The following is a 13520-nucleotide window of genomic DNA, read 5'->3' on the forward strand; positions in this document are numbered from 1 at the left end:
TTCTGCAATCATTCTCAGAATCCATTCGAGCATCTCAACCACTTCTACTATCTCCAACAATATACTTCAATACCACTTGGCTATCTCGAGCGCATCAACTCAAACACAAGACTCTCTTCAGATCTCAGACTATGCTTCCTGGCCCAACAACACCCTTTCGAATGATTTGATACCCAAGGCTTTCAAGGCCAATCATCATGGATCTTGTCTTGTTTGAGCCACAACCAGGTGGGTAATGATTGAATAAAATTGCAACTGAGAGGACAATGAAGAGAATTCTGAGTCCCCAATGAGGAAAAGCAAAAACTTGTTACGATCAGATAGCACCTCCAAGACGTTAGCTTAGGCTAACGCACCACTTTTTATCCAGGCCCGTCCTTGAAGTCGCCTCAGGTTCGATTGCGTGGTCGTTGATGCCTGATCAAACGTTTCAAACGTGACAAGCAGAAGACACTGCTACAACTCATCATTGGCGACTTGCGGTACAAGGACCGATGAGCTATACTCTGTTACCATCGTCCTCTTCGACTGCCAGCGGGTCAATGCTTGAGGAATATGTGGTAACATCGTCAGCAGGATCATGGTTCTCGGTCTGACTGCAAGAGAGGTGTGCAGGGAGCACTGGGCTGCCGTAAACTACAGGAATGAGTTGGACCTTTGCGACACTACCTGGGGTTAGTGTTATTCCAATATAAATTGAGACAGTTTCACGAATGCCATCATTCTCCTCGGTGTGAACCTCATTAATCTCCGCGTCTCATCGATATGAAAAGCATGCCAAAACAGCCACAACGGTCGTAGACGTGGTGACAGAGAAGCCCTTTCAGAGCAATCCCATACGGTTGAAGACTTCCAGTAAGCTGTCGCCATTTGAGGCAATGTCTCTCCTTTGGAGATGTCTTCTGACCAATGAGTTACCCTAACGAAGCAGGCAAGCAACTTGATGACGCAAAAGTTTGACCGTGCTTGAGCTCCTTCAGGCCAGACTATTTTTTTCTCAACAAGAGCGGCAAAAGTCACGTCGGTGGCTGTGACAAGCTCAAATCATCTCCATCATGTTAACAATGCAGTCAACAGGAAACGCGCAGCGCCAGCTCTCGAAGAAATGCGATTCTGTTATGTGCAGCAGGGTGTGTTGGTATATGGGGACAATAATGCTAACACCCTTGAGAAATTTGTGGATGGAAAAAGTAAGTGCGCTGGCGTGGCTTCGTAGCTAAAGATTGGAAATTCGACCTAATTTGCGCATTTGCCGCTACTGTGGCTCTACGTCTTTGAGCACGTTGTATTGTTCAGACCGGGCACTGAGATATAATTTAAGCTCAGCCATTAACCCTACATTTCTAGCTAGTGACAACTGACTGAAGATGCCAGGAATCAAAGTGGCAATTTCATTGTAATATAGGCGAACCTTGACACAGGAGATTGCATGCGAATTGCTCGTGAGCATCGGCGGTAGGACTTTCTCAGGCAAAGGTACTTATACTCAACCAATACTTGGGAATATTGCACCTAGCTCGTCAAACCGCCAGAAGTTCGCGGACAACATGGTGACGTTCCTGGACGCCTGTGGTTTCGACGGTATCGACATTGACTGGTGAGGTTCGATCAGCCAATTGAATGATGGTGAACAAGACTAAGGTTAAAAAGGGAGTAGATCTGGCCTACTATGAGATCCAAGACATTTCGAATGAGAACCCCGACATCGAAGTAATCCATGACGAAGACGCCGCGCTTAAGTACTTCACACGGGGTGATGGCCCACGGATCTTTTACTACGACGCAGCCACATTCAAGCAAAAGAATAATGGGAGGACAATATCGGCTTTTCAGGCGCGCTGATTTGAGCTTCGGATCTCGGTGAGTTGAATAACAGATAATCAATGACTATTGCTCTCACAAGATCGATTATAGCTTACTGCGCACGCCGCACTGCTTAGAAAGGACATATATGAAGTCTATAACAACCTGAGAACCCAAATAATGACAAACACCCAACAAAATAACCTGGAGGTAAATACCTACCCGGCTGAAGATTGCCACAAGTCCACCACTAGTAGCCTGATTTATCCATTCACTTAGCCGTTGTCGCCCCACGACTGCATATATGAAGTAGTGGAGTCCTACACCTACCGTGCTGGCTTGTCTTTTCTTCCCGGAGACATAAACCCTGTGAAAAAAATACGTGCTTCTGGAAAGCGAACTCCGGTGCTGTATGACGAGTTTCAAACAACTATTCGAGCTGGTTTATCAAAATGGAGACATGAAAGGAGCCAACCAAACCGCCACCATTATTCATATGGTAAATATAACCCAGCCCACTGTTTCTCTTTCATATGATTATCACCACCTACCCATCACGCATCGCTGACCGCAAGACAAGATTATTAGCATTTTTAATTCAGTGAATGATGACAATCTGTAGGTCGGATTCGTTGAGGCAGGAAAGGCGCCAAGAAAATACCATATGCAGATCGGTACATACCCGAGCTGAAGAGCATAGCAGCGGTCTGGTCCGAGTGAGAGCCAGATTACTGGCACTACGCGGTCGATAGGTAGGTCAAGTCGTCTGATGATTGAGTAGGGTATGTAATGTAAATATTTCCTGACGGCGAGTCATTTGGGAACGAACCGTCGGCAAAGCTTCTATACAACGCCGCAAAGCTGTAGAAACAAGTGGGTAGATGGTCATCAACGAACTACGCATTTATTGCATCAGTATAGAGTTCTTATAACATATGATCGCATTGTGCACAACGCGGAGAACGTCATACGGATAACATTGTGCCACAACGGTTTCCTTGGCCCGCCGTAGTTTCTGTAGACAATTTCATGATTTCGACGTGTCACTGAGAACCCCCGGCCCCCGGTGCCCCCCGGGTCACTGGTAGCCAAGCCAGCGACGGTATGTACAAGGATAGGGTCTCTCGCACGGGCCGCAGCCCGTCCTACAAAAGGACGGCCCGCCCAAACTAGGCAGTCTCCTTTCCTCCTCCTTTACCGAAGCAGAAGACTCCATGGCCTCTTCTGCGATGAGACGAGGCGCGCATCCAGTTTTTACATCGCTTACAGCCCGCCGACAGATCACTGCACCTCTACTCGGTGCACAATCGGGCTTGCTAGGTCCACGATTCGGTCCGAAGTCATTCAGACAGTTCAGCAGCCACCGTAGTGATGGCAAACCCCATGATTTCCGGGTCATGTACAAACGGGGTATCAGCACCCCCCCAGGGAGCACCCCAACCACTAACTTCAACCCACCCAACGATGACGACTGGTTGGCGCGCATCACGTCCAAAATGACCTGTCCCGAATTTCGCGACAGCCGTTGGGGCTTCGTTGTAAGTGCCCACGTCTCACTTTTGATCGTCGGCTTTGGAGCACTCAACGCCGTGGATGCAGATATACCGCTGCACTGAAGGGAACGATGCCGCGTGGGGTAGAATGCTGCAAGCCATCCGCGACGGTGTGGCTGGGACGTTTGACTTCTGCCAAAGCAAGGACTTGCTACAGTACCACGACCTACATATCATAGACGACAAATCACTCTAGGTGGGTTTGCCAAGGACCTTACACTCTTGATCTACATGCTGACAATTATATACCTAGTCCGTAAATCCTTATGTTCTCCAAAGCCATTTCCAATTAACCAAGTCTTTTAGTGGGGCGACGTCGCATGAAGTCCGGGACCACTTCCTTCAGTGGGCTCCACACGAGTTAGAATCAAGACTGAAACCAGGTATACCTACTCATAAAGCATTTGGGCAGTGGGCAAGCGAGACAGCTCGCTATCGGTACTGCCTCTTCGTGGACGACATATGCTTAGAGTCGTTGGACCATGAGACTCGCAATTGCCCAGTTGTCAAGGTGCTTGAGAAGGATTGGGGTCCCCTGTCTCTAGCAGAGAGGCAGTACGAGATCCATCCTGATTTTCACGACGGCGAAACTGATGATGGCGAGGAGGAAGTCGGTTGGATGTATTTGCCTGTTTTTGACTACTTGAACTGGTACGATATACTGACCGAGGAGGATGCTTGGTGGCCCTTCTACGTCCGTCCACCATACATCGACTGGGCGGAGACGAAGGATGACCTTGTGGGCTCATGGAGAAATAAATAAGTGGGGAAATCACGATGCTTCTCCTCGACGAACCGAAAGGCACGCCCAGGAACCGACAACCGTCAGCTTCCTAGTCAACTGTTATCATCGGCTGAAAGCTTGCTCATAGCCAAACTCTTAGTGCGACTGCCGCATTGAAGATCATTCATGGACGGGTGCTCTATCAGTCAGGTATGAGTTGATCTGTATGTTGAAAGCAGTCCTCTCCTTAGGCATAGCAAGTCAGTACGGCAAATGGATTCATGGGGTACATTATTACCATGCTTCGAAAAATAGAATATCGTGGCGCGACTATTGTTGTAAGTTGAGAGCGCGCTGGCGTCAGAGTGTGGTATCAATATCGTGTTCCGCCCAAGTATAAGGGAGTGCTAGAGATGTAAGTTTGTGATGACCCTCGAATTGAGCGGCTCCATAGTCTTTTCCATTGAAATTTCCTCCTATCCCATCTCTCACTTTATCTGGACTTATATCCGCTAGAGAATATGACACCTAAGGACTATTTTCCACGTGCCAAGGCTCATTCCTCCCTTACACAGCGGTTTAGAGCCCAATCCTTTGTTAAAATTCCAAATACACGCTTCCAGTTCACTCATCCTGTATGGGAATTCACCAAAAGTGAATTCTATACACTCACCATTGTGGGTAGGCTCGACGCCGCTCTACGAGATTGCCACGATTCATTACCGGAGCTTCACATAAAGCAGGCCTTTCTAATGTGATGCCAAGTAAAGCCGGTATGATCTATCAATCAAGGCCTACAGTTCACTTCTTTCCTTCAGCCTGATCATTTTTCCGACTCTGAAAGTGTGACGGGATAGTCACAATAATAGGAGCTTCGAAACGGTATTATCCGTGATTGTATCTTCTGAAGTACTACAGGTAGAATAGATAGGTCTGAAGAACAAAAGGAACAGTAAAGCAGGAAATGGGAAGCATGGGCATTATATAACCGTGCTTTCCAGGTATCTTCAGAGTTACTCCTGTTCTGCGATTACCCCATATGAGTCCGTCACGGAAAGCTTGAAGCCTCCTGGGCACAATGTCTGGAATACACGACCGGGGTCGTACCTTGCGGCAACTTCTTTCAGCAGCCTCAAGTTCTCAGCACCATAGCTTCCAAGGGGATCCTGACTTCGATCTGCGTAGTTGAGATAGATCCAGTCCAGTAAACCCCCCTCTACGGAGCCTGCAAATTCCTTGATAGCTTTTACACCAGCTTTCACCTTGGCGTATGCGAAGTCGTTCTGATCGGCAGTCTTCACCATAGCATTCAGTTGCCAAATAAGCCCGTCGGACTTGTTGCGCTCGATGCCCATCACGTTTCCACCGATAGCCACAGAGTGTTTGGCGCAAGTCATTGGCAACGACTGAAAGAGGCATTGAGTGATGAAATCTCCTTCGGGGATGTAGGATCTCAGTTCTTCGACAAGTGTATCGTGGATCTCTGCCGCTTTGGACATGATACGGGTATCGTTCTTAATGGTCAATGTGAACCAAGTATCGCTGTTATCTAGGGTGAGCAGCGCGATCCGTTCAAATGATGTGGAAGTTGGCTTACTATAAGTTGTAAGGCAGTGCAGTTTCAAGCCCCATATCTAATATCGACTTGGACTTGGTTGTATCCATGATCTTGGGTAACTTGAACCATTCCGCGAATGCAGGAGCGTCTTTAACGCCTCGTGTCTCCACAAGTGCTCCTCCAACAATGATATCTTTCACCTAGGGATTGTAGCTAATAATTGAAATCGAGCTACTATCTGGGAATTTCGTGAGGTTTGTGGTGAAATTGGCTGTAGCCCTGATCACGTCTGCCGAGTATTGTTTGGACACCGTCATACCGCCTCCCCAAATATTTTGGCAAGAAATCGTGTTCATAGTGAAGCTCACAACGATGCCAAAATTGTTGGAACCGCCCTTGAGAGCACGGAAAAGATCAGCGTTTAATCCCTGCTTAGCCGTGATAATCTGGCCATCCGCCAATACGATGTCATAAGACACAACATTGTCGCACCCGAACCCTTTCTGTGCGGTGAACCAGGTATTCCCGCCTCCTAGAAGGAAACCTGCAACACCAGTTTCGCCTTCCCTGCCACCAGCGACGACACGCTCGTGTTTTTGGAGTTCGTGATAGATGTGCTTCCAACGAACACCGGGACCAAAAGTCACCAGCTTGGACTCAGCGTCATACTGGATGCTGTTCAGTTGACTTAGATCAATTGCCACGCCGTTCTGAATGTTATTCGCCGCGCTCAATGGGGCGTGTCCACCGCTGCGAATGGCAAATTTTTCTTTGGCAGCGACCAGTGCTTTGACAGCTCGGGAGATCTGTTCGGTTGACTCCGGAATAAAGACACAAGCCGGTGCGAGCTTTGCTGTGTTGGAGAAATAGGAGCCTATGCTTGTCTGATATTCAAGGTCTCCGGGAAGAAATACGCATGTTTTCAGTCCAGCTCTCACTAGGCAAGCAGCCTGGGCACTCTGCTCATGCTTGCATTTACTCTCCATCGCAGAGTTATCTGTCGCGTTGGTCATGAAAATTCAGATGCGTTTTTAAGACAACCAAACAAGGAAATGGCGTTGGCCCTGGTATCTTCGCTCTGAAAGCCTTGTTAGAATGAGGGGCAGTTGGCGTCACTGTTGGTGGAATCAATGTTGGAACTTGGAAAGCAAATGTAAGCGTGGATCCATACCTCCGCGATCCTTACCCTGCTGTTGCTGCGGCTGAGAAACGTTGTGAGAATCTATGATAGGCCAGGGATACTTTTCTGGGTCACATATCACATAAGGAAGGTCCGAAGGCTCTACTGCGTACGACAGACCAACAATCACGTTAAGCATTAGTCTCGATGTGACCACACAAGGATATTGATCCCTTACCTGGAGGTAGGCGCGGGTATTCACGGAGAGGTTTGATTGGCCAAACATTGCCGAACAAACATACTATTAATTAAGTTCAATTAGAACTTAGAATATAACATATCATGTACTTGTATATTTAGAAGTTTATCAACTATAATGGAAATTCATTCAGAAAGCGCTAAAACAAATGCGGCCGGACTAAAGATTCTTGATGGGAGCGGGAAGCCGAAAACAAACCCATCTTAACCACATCTAGTCCCATGATTTTGTTCAGCCCAATTTGTACCAACCTCCCGATGCTCCTTGAAAGTGAGTGTATCATTAATTCAATTGTTCCTATTTCCGGGTTGTTTGCACTGACGGCATGTGCGAAGTACCAAGCACGATGTAACACCAAGTGAAATCTGTGATCGAGCAATCAAGGTTGAAAATATATGCTTGTGACTTCCTGCTCCTCGTACTTTGTAATCACTCTATCCCTGTCCATGCCCATTTCGGTGATGATACCTGGTTGGCTTACATGCTGTCACCCGCATCCTCTGCAAGAACGGAGTATCTCAAAGGCGACGGTCCGTGTCTCAAACCGACATTTTGCCGACTTATAGACATCGACTGCCGAGGGAGTCTTTGTCTGGCTGGGTAGGGGTATGTAAACTGTAGCCGATACGCCCGGGGAGGTCGTTGTAGGAAAGTAGTCCGCGGCCGTGGCCGCGGAGAGGGAGGCGGCATCAACCCCGGAGTTGGCACCAGTGGCACCAAAGGGTCGAACTCCGGCGTAGGGCCGGGGTTGATCGGCTGCTGTTCCCAGGGAACTTGGTCGGTCACACCTTGGTAGTCTTGTATTCTGTGATAAAGTCGCGATGTTTCATCTCCGTCTAGGATAAGTGTCAGCGATTGTTGAAATTGGAGAGGCTTCTGAGATACCCATGCTGGTAGCCACAACCCCTTTGCCTTGCCTGAGGGGAGGAAGAACTAGGCTGGCGTAGTCGACGTCACCTCCGTCTACCTGCTCTTCCTCTTCCTCCTCGTCGTGGTTAGTATTTATTGTAGCTTCTGCGCCAAATAGCAAGGTCGACAATAAGCTCAAAGCAGATTGTGACGGTCGCAGATGATGGCCCATGCAATTTGGAAAGTGTGAATGTGCGCCCTCTCCTATGATTCGGTGTGTCAGGGCTCGCCGCCCTTCAGCAAGAGTCGCTTGCACACTGGAAATGGCGTGAAAGCTCATCTTAGTTGAAGGGTCTTTTCTATTCAGGCAAGTTGCAGATGTTGAAGCGTTTTCCCGCTTCAAGAAACAGACCACGACCTTGGCACGAACACAATGTCTCGGCGTCCACAACCGTAAGATGAACCTCTGTGTCAATCACAGCGCATTGAAAAAATTTCAGGACCCGATTGCAAGAAGGGGAAATGATTCTCAGAGCTTGGGGACCAAGTGACTGAGTTACTTTGACCTAGACAATGAAGCCAGAAACATGGTGGCATGGACAAGTCCTCAAACCTGGGTTGGGAGGATTTAGGTTGAATTCACTGCAACTCATCCGATCTTGGGTTGCTTCTCAGAAACAGCACGCCTACACAATGGTCTGGCCCTGCTTAGATGTCAGTATCTCTTCATCATTTGCCAGTGACTCTATCGGGAAAACAGTCAGTAAATGAATATACGGTCTATTGTTGCAGTCTAAGGGCTATTTGATCAACCTGCTTCCACAGAGGGCGGTGACTGCAACCAATGATGGACTGGCTACAACCCCCTACTTCGTCCTAACCAAACCGTGACTCACAGTCTGCAACTCAACTGATCACTCATCACCCTCCTGCGTCAGGTCCGTGTTGATGACCAAGTCGTCCTTGCCTTTGAGGTGCATAACGATGGTCAACCCCTCAATGCCCAAGTTGTCACTCTCCTGCGACTCCTGCAAGACAGCCTCGACCTGGTGCGTAGCGGACATTTCGGCTTTGAGGTGTCGGATCTCGGTCGTCAGTGACATGTAACGGTCTTTCCAGCTACACGCGTGATTTGGCGGCGCGACGGGTTGAGGCCGATGCACTTCTAGGTCCAAGGGTTTTTCGACAATGGAGAGGCCGTTCTCCCGATGTAATTCCTCCGTAGCGACTTGGCTATCCCGGGCTGCTCCCTGGCCTTGATGAAGAGCGACTTGATGCGGATGAGCTGGTTGTAAAGGAGTTGCAGGTACCTGGCTTGCGGTAGATTTGTTGGAGATGATGCGCTGGGCGCTTTGCGTCTCCCGAACAAGTTGCTGCTCGATCTTCAACCGCTGCGGTTCTTCCTGTGTCTGCATAGTCTCCTCCTGGTATTGCTCTTGGAGTGTCCGGTTCCCATGGTGAGATCCCCTCATGGTATGCTGGGCGACGGCGTTTTCAAGGGCTTGCGTCTGGGGTCTCACAGCCACCGGCGTTTTTTGCCTTGCCGAGTCTGACCCAGTCACAGGGCCTCGGTGATGTTCTCCAGAGTGTACTTGGCGGAATCCTTGGGACGAGCGTTGATTTGAGCGTATACCAAGCAGTTCCGCCCAATCCTCAGCCCTGTTTGATTCTTCAGCTTTAGAAGATGAATGCTGGTTGGCCATCCATACTTTTTCATGCGCAGCAGATAATCTGTTGGATGAACGAAGCGCATTCCCGCCCTCGCGAACGAAACTCTTGGGTCGATCGAGCTGTCGATTTGCATTCAAGTGGCTGCGCCACAAGTCATGCTGGCTTTGAGTAGAGACATGCCGTAGTCTCGAATGAATCCAATCCTCAGCTGCTTCATGGCTTGGATGCTTCAACCACGAGGGAGGACTTCTGACACGCTTCTTGGGTGCTATTTGCTTATGAGTGACTGGGTTAGTGGCGGGTTCCACTTTTCCAGACCTCTTTCGTTCTTCCTCATCGACTCTTTGTTGTATGGCAGATATCTTGCTATGGATGCCTCCCTCCGCCATATGCTGCCTCACTACGGCTTGTTTGGAGTGCGCAGCGTGAGGCTTGATCGGAACGGCGGGAGCCTCAAATTGTGTCATTGGTCTTGAGGCGCCCTCAGAAACATCAGCGTTGAAATGCGTAGAATCCAAGCTTGTGATCTGGTGTTCTTCTTGATTACACAAGGCACTACTCCAGTCAGAGCCGGCAGCCGTGATCTGCTTACTTGAATGATGTGCGCTCTGGCCTGACTGATGGTCGTGTGTTGCATAGGTTTTCTTGTAATGGGTTGACGAATGTGTATCTTCAACTGGTTCTCCAGTCCAGGCATGCCCCGAGGTCTGCTTTACTCCTTGACTGCTTCGAAAGTTACTGAAGTCATTGTGCGTCGACCCATGTTTCTGACGGGTTCTCCGCAGCCCTGGGGGCAAAGCTCTAGGCGATAGAGTATGGCTGCCGTTGTTCGGACTAGAGCCGACATGCGCGGGCTCTTCACGGCAAGGATGTCCCCGTTGTATAGGGTCTTCTACATATTCGTAGGAGCTGACCTCCGCCACAGCTTGGACAGGCGTGAGGGGAGTGAGATGCCTGGCTATTTGTAACCCTTCGTGTGCTCCTTTACGGTGAGGCTTTTCTGCTGCATGCACACGCAAACTAGGGAAATCATGTCCGGCTGCTGCTGCGAGATGTTCCGCAATATGATGTGCTCCATGAAAGCCAGAAGAGTGGTGCCTGTGTATATTCGCATGCCGTGCATGCTCATCTGTTGATCGTGGTGGACACTGCCGTGGACCCGGAGCCGGTGAAGTGGCTCCCAAAACCTCGGCAGAAGATTCAAACCTTGCTGTAGGGCCAGTTATGAACTCGCCACTCCCGCTGCTCCGATAGTGTGCGCAGGCTACGCTGTGACGATATGGATGATGCCCCTTATGAGTAGCGCGACATGCTGGATCGCCACAACCTTCAGGGGCGGTGTCTGGCCGGAGGTTAGCACTCATTAGTCAAAACATCGACCGTGGACGTGAGTACTACCACGGGTATCTTGAGTCGTTCCTGAAGCGCCTACGATGTCTGCGGTATTCCTGTCTGCTAAGAGAAATCGGTTTTGTTGTACCGGCGAAGAATGTTCTTTTTGGGTGTCGAGCTTGACGGCACTTGACCGGGAATGATCATCTACATGAGAGATGTGATGGAACGTAGCATGATCTGATTCCGCGATAGCCTGCTGATCATTTGCGCGCCCTTCATTTGCTGTCGGAGGCTTGACATACCGCGCTCCATCCCGTCTGATTGCGGGGCTCGGGTGGTGCGAGAAGCCCGTGTGGCCCTCTGCAGTGGTCTTGGGAACTTCGCAGCGGCATCGTTGACAGAGTCGATGGCCACATGTTGAGCAATGTGCTGGCGACCACGTACGGGCCGAGCAGACATGGCAAATGCGGCAATATCTTCGGGGGCTGTGGTTTCCATCTCCCGAGAGAAGATCCAAGTCCTCGTCGTCCGAGAGCCAGCCGCTGGGCCTCCCTACTCCATGCTGTACGAAAAGGTCTCTGGCAGATTTCCGTTTCCCTTTGTCATCACTGCCCTCGGTATCAAAAGCGACAGAGGAGTTTGAGTAGTCATGGCTGTCAGCGGGCGGGAAGGTTAGTCCAGGATGTTGAGCGGGGCGTTGCGCTTCAGGTCCCCGCCCCTTAGATGTATGCAGACGTTCGCCGTGAACATGGCGGGTCTCTTCAGTGTAGGCGTGATCATCACTGTGCTCCTAACGCGCAACCTTCAGCCCGACATATGAGTGTTCAGGCCGGGTAAAATGGGATCGAGAAAGGCGCCCCCAACCAATCGACGTATGCTCCGGGTCCCATTCCCACCAAAGCTCGTCTGAGGCGTTTTGCCGGTGATCAAGTGTCCCGCGAAGACGACGAGCTCGAGCCGAGATAGTACTGTTGCCGTCGTCTTGGGGGCAATGCGTGAAACCGGGAGGGGTGATAGGAGGTTCACCTCGGCTGTGGTCATCTAACAGATATTCTGGGTTCGTTGTAGGGTTGGCCATTGCTTGCCGTTAGCTGAATCCGACGGATGCTTGCCGAGCCAGCGTCGGACAAGTCATTGAGCCGGAATTGCGCGCCTCCAAGACTGCCTAGTATTGAGCGTTAGGTAGCATGAGGGAATATAGAGTGGCAGGCATCAGGCGGCAACGAATGGTTCAGCTGCCCGGTGGCGAGTAAATCATGTTAGTATACGCCGGGGCAATCGCGACCGGACCCAACGGAACAGGCACAGCAAACTGGAAGGAACCATTCGGAAAGGCCTCAACAATGCTCAATTCATGCAGTCACGCCTTGCTGATTATAGGAAAGTTTTGTGATGTACACAGGGTAACCCCCAGTCCTCTCTATACACGCTCTATTTCAAAACGGACTGCAGGCTCTCCAGAACCTGGGACTCTGTTAGCAGGACTCCACAACGCAGCGACGTGCAGCAGAGGCACATACCTCGAGTTCGATCTTGGCCTCGGCAATGTCCTGCTCGCTTCCACTGCCGTTTGCGATCTTCTGTGCTTCCGTGATCTGGGAACGAACGGCGTCGGCGCTGAAATCCTCCACGGCGTACCCCTCAACGGCGTTGATGCTCATGACCGAGTTGGGCTGAACAACAGCGAATCCACCAGACACTGTAACCAGTCAGCCTCCCGCTCTCAATGTGGGTGTTGTCGTTGTCTTGTCGGATGGAACGTACGGAAGAACTGCTTGCTGCTGCCGCCGTCCTCAATGACCTCGATCAGACCGGGCTTCAGCTGCTCGATGGAGGGAACATGGTTGGCAAGGACACCCATCTCTCCGGACTCGGCGGGGATGTTGACCTGGACGACATCCTGGGACTGGAAGATGGACTGTTGCGGCAATTAGCTCGGGCCGTCCTGCAATGCGCGGCTCGGTCGTCGACGTCGGGGGCATCATGGCCATCGCATCGACGTGCTCCTGCTCCATCGTTCGGGTCATCGTACCTGGTGGGGAAGGGCCAAGCTCAGCTTGATCTGTGTCATGTGTTAGCCTACGCGAAAACCCAGGGGATCCGCGATCACGAAAGCTGGGACGGACCTTGTCAGGGGCGGCGTCGGCGTAGGTGCGGCGCTGCAGAGGCATCCGCAGAGCTGCGGGACGGGCTCGCAGAGCTGCTCGGGCGACGCGGAAGGTGTTCATGATGGGTGGTGCTGCCAATTGGGAATGCGTATCGGAGCAGCTTCGAATCGTTCACGATGGTCGTCAACCGCAAATTGAGGAATTGGAATGTTGCTCTCGGGACGAATCGGCTGTCCTGCTCCGAGGGCACGTGCTGAGTCCCGTGACCTGAGCTCGATCCAGGGGAACAAAAAAAGTCTCGAGGGAAGTCACGTGACAAATTTCGCGTGACATAATCTTGTCCTTCCATCTCTCTCTCGTTCGATGCTAACCGCTGACTGTACAATTTGCTGACACTTCGAGCCCATCAATTCGTTATCATCGTCAGAGTCATCAAAAGTTGCCAAGCCCGCCAGTTGCCAAAATATCATACTCAGCCGCAATACGTATCAAACTAGGTCCGCGGCAAACGGGCTCAGCCCGATGGCATTATCGCCTCTT

The 13520-nt window shown here is 50.6% G+C and overlaps 4 protein-coding genes across 4 annotated transcripts; 1 reads left to right on the forward strand and 3 right to left on the reverse strand.

The window, feature by feature from the left end:
• Nucleotides 1-3299: 3299 nt before the first annotated feature.
• JN550_012850 (uncharacterized protein) lies at nucleotides 3300-4119 on the forward strand (the record flags this gene model as incomplete). Its single annotated transcript, XM_049311371.1, has 2 exons — nucleotides 3300-3341; nucleotides 3610-4119. 2 exons carry the CDS (start codon nucleotides 3300-3302, stop codon nucleotides 4117-4119), a joined length of 552 nt encoding a protein of 183 aa, XP_049165177.1.
• A 974-nt stretch (nucleotides 4120-5093) lies between these two features.
• JN550_012851 (uncharacterized protein) lies at nucleotides 5094-6624 on the reverse strand (the record flags this gene model as incomplete). Its single annotated transcript, XM_049311372.1, has 3 exons — nucleotides 5094-5622; nucleotides 5678-5838; nucleotides 6007-6624. 3 exons carry the CDS (start codon nucleotides 6622-6624, stop codon nucleotides 5094-5096), a joined length of 1308 nt encoding a protein of 435 aa, XP_049165178.1.
• Nucleotides 6625-8780: 2156 nt separating this feature from the next.
• On the reverse strand, nucleotides 8781-11370 carry JN550_012852 (uncharacterized protein; the record flags this gene model as incomplete). Its single annotated transcript, XM_049311374.1, has 2 exons — nucleotides 8781-10879; nucleotides 11175-11370. 2 exons carry the CDS (start codon nucleotides 11368-11370, stop codon nucleotides 8781-8783), a joined length of 2295 nt encoding a protein of 764 aa, XP_049165179.1.
• A 933-nt stretch (nucleotides 11371-12303) lies between these two features.
• On the reverse strand, nucleotides 12304-13100 carry JN550_012853 (uncharacterized protein; the record flags this gene model as incomplete). Its single annotated transcript, XM_049311375.1, has 5 exons — nucleotides 12304-12336; nucleotides 12393-12571; nucleotides 12637-12790; nucleotides 12905-12934; nucleotides 12999-13100. The coding sequence occupies 5 exons, from the start codon at nucleotides 13098-13100 to the stop codon at nucleotides 12304-12306; spliced, it is 498 nt and encodes a 165-aa protein (XP_049165180.1).
• Nucleotides 13101-13520: the final 420 nt, after the last annotated feature.

The sequence above is a fragment of the Neoarthrinium moseri genome, assembly GCF_022829205.1.
Source record: "Neoarthrinium moseri strain CBS 164.80 chromosome Unknown scaffold96_Wmoseri_CBS_16480, whole genome shotgun sequence".
NCBI classification, from domain to species: domain Eukaryota; kingdom Fungi; phylum Ascomycota; class Sordariomycetes; order Amphisphaeriales; family Apiosporaceae; genus Neoarthrinium; species Neoarthrinium moseri.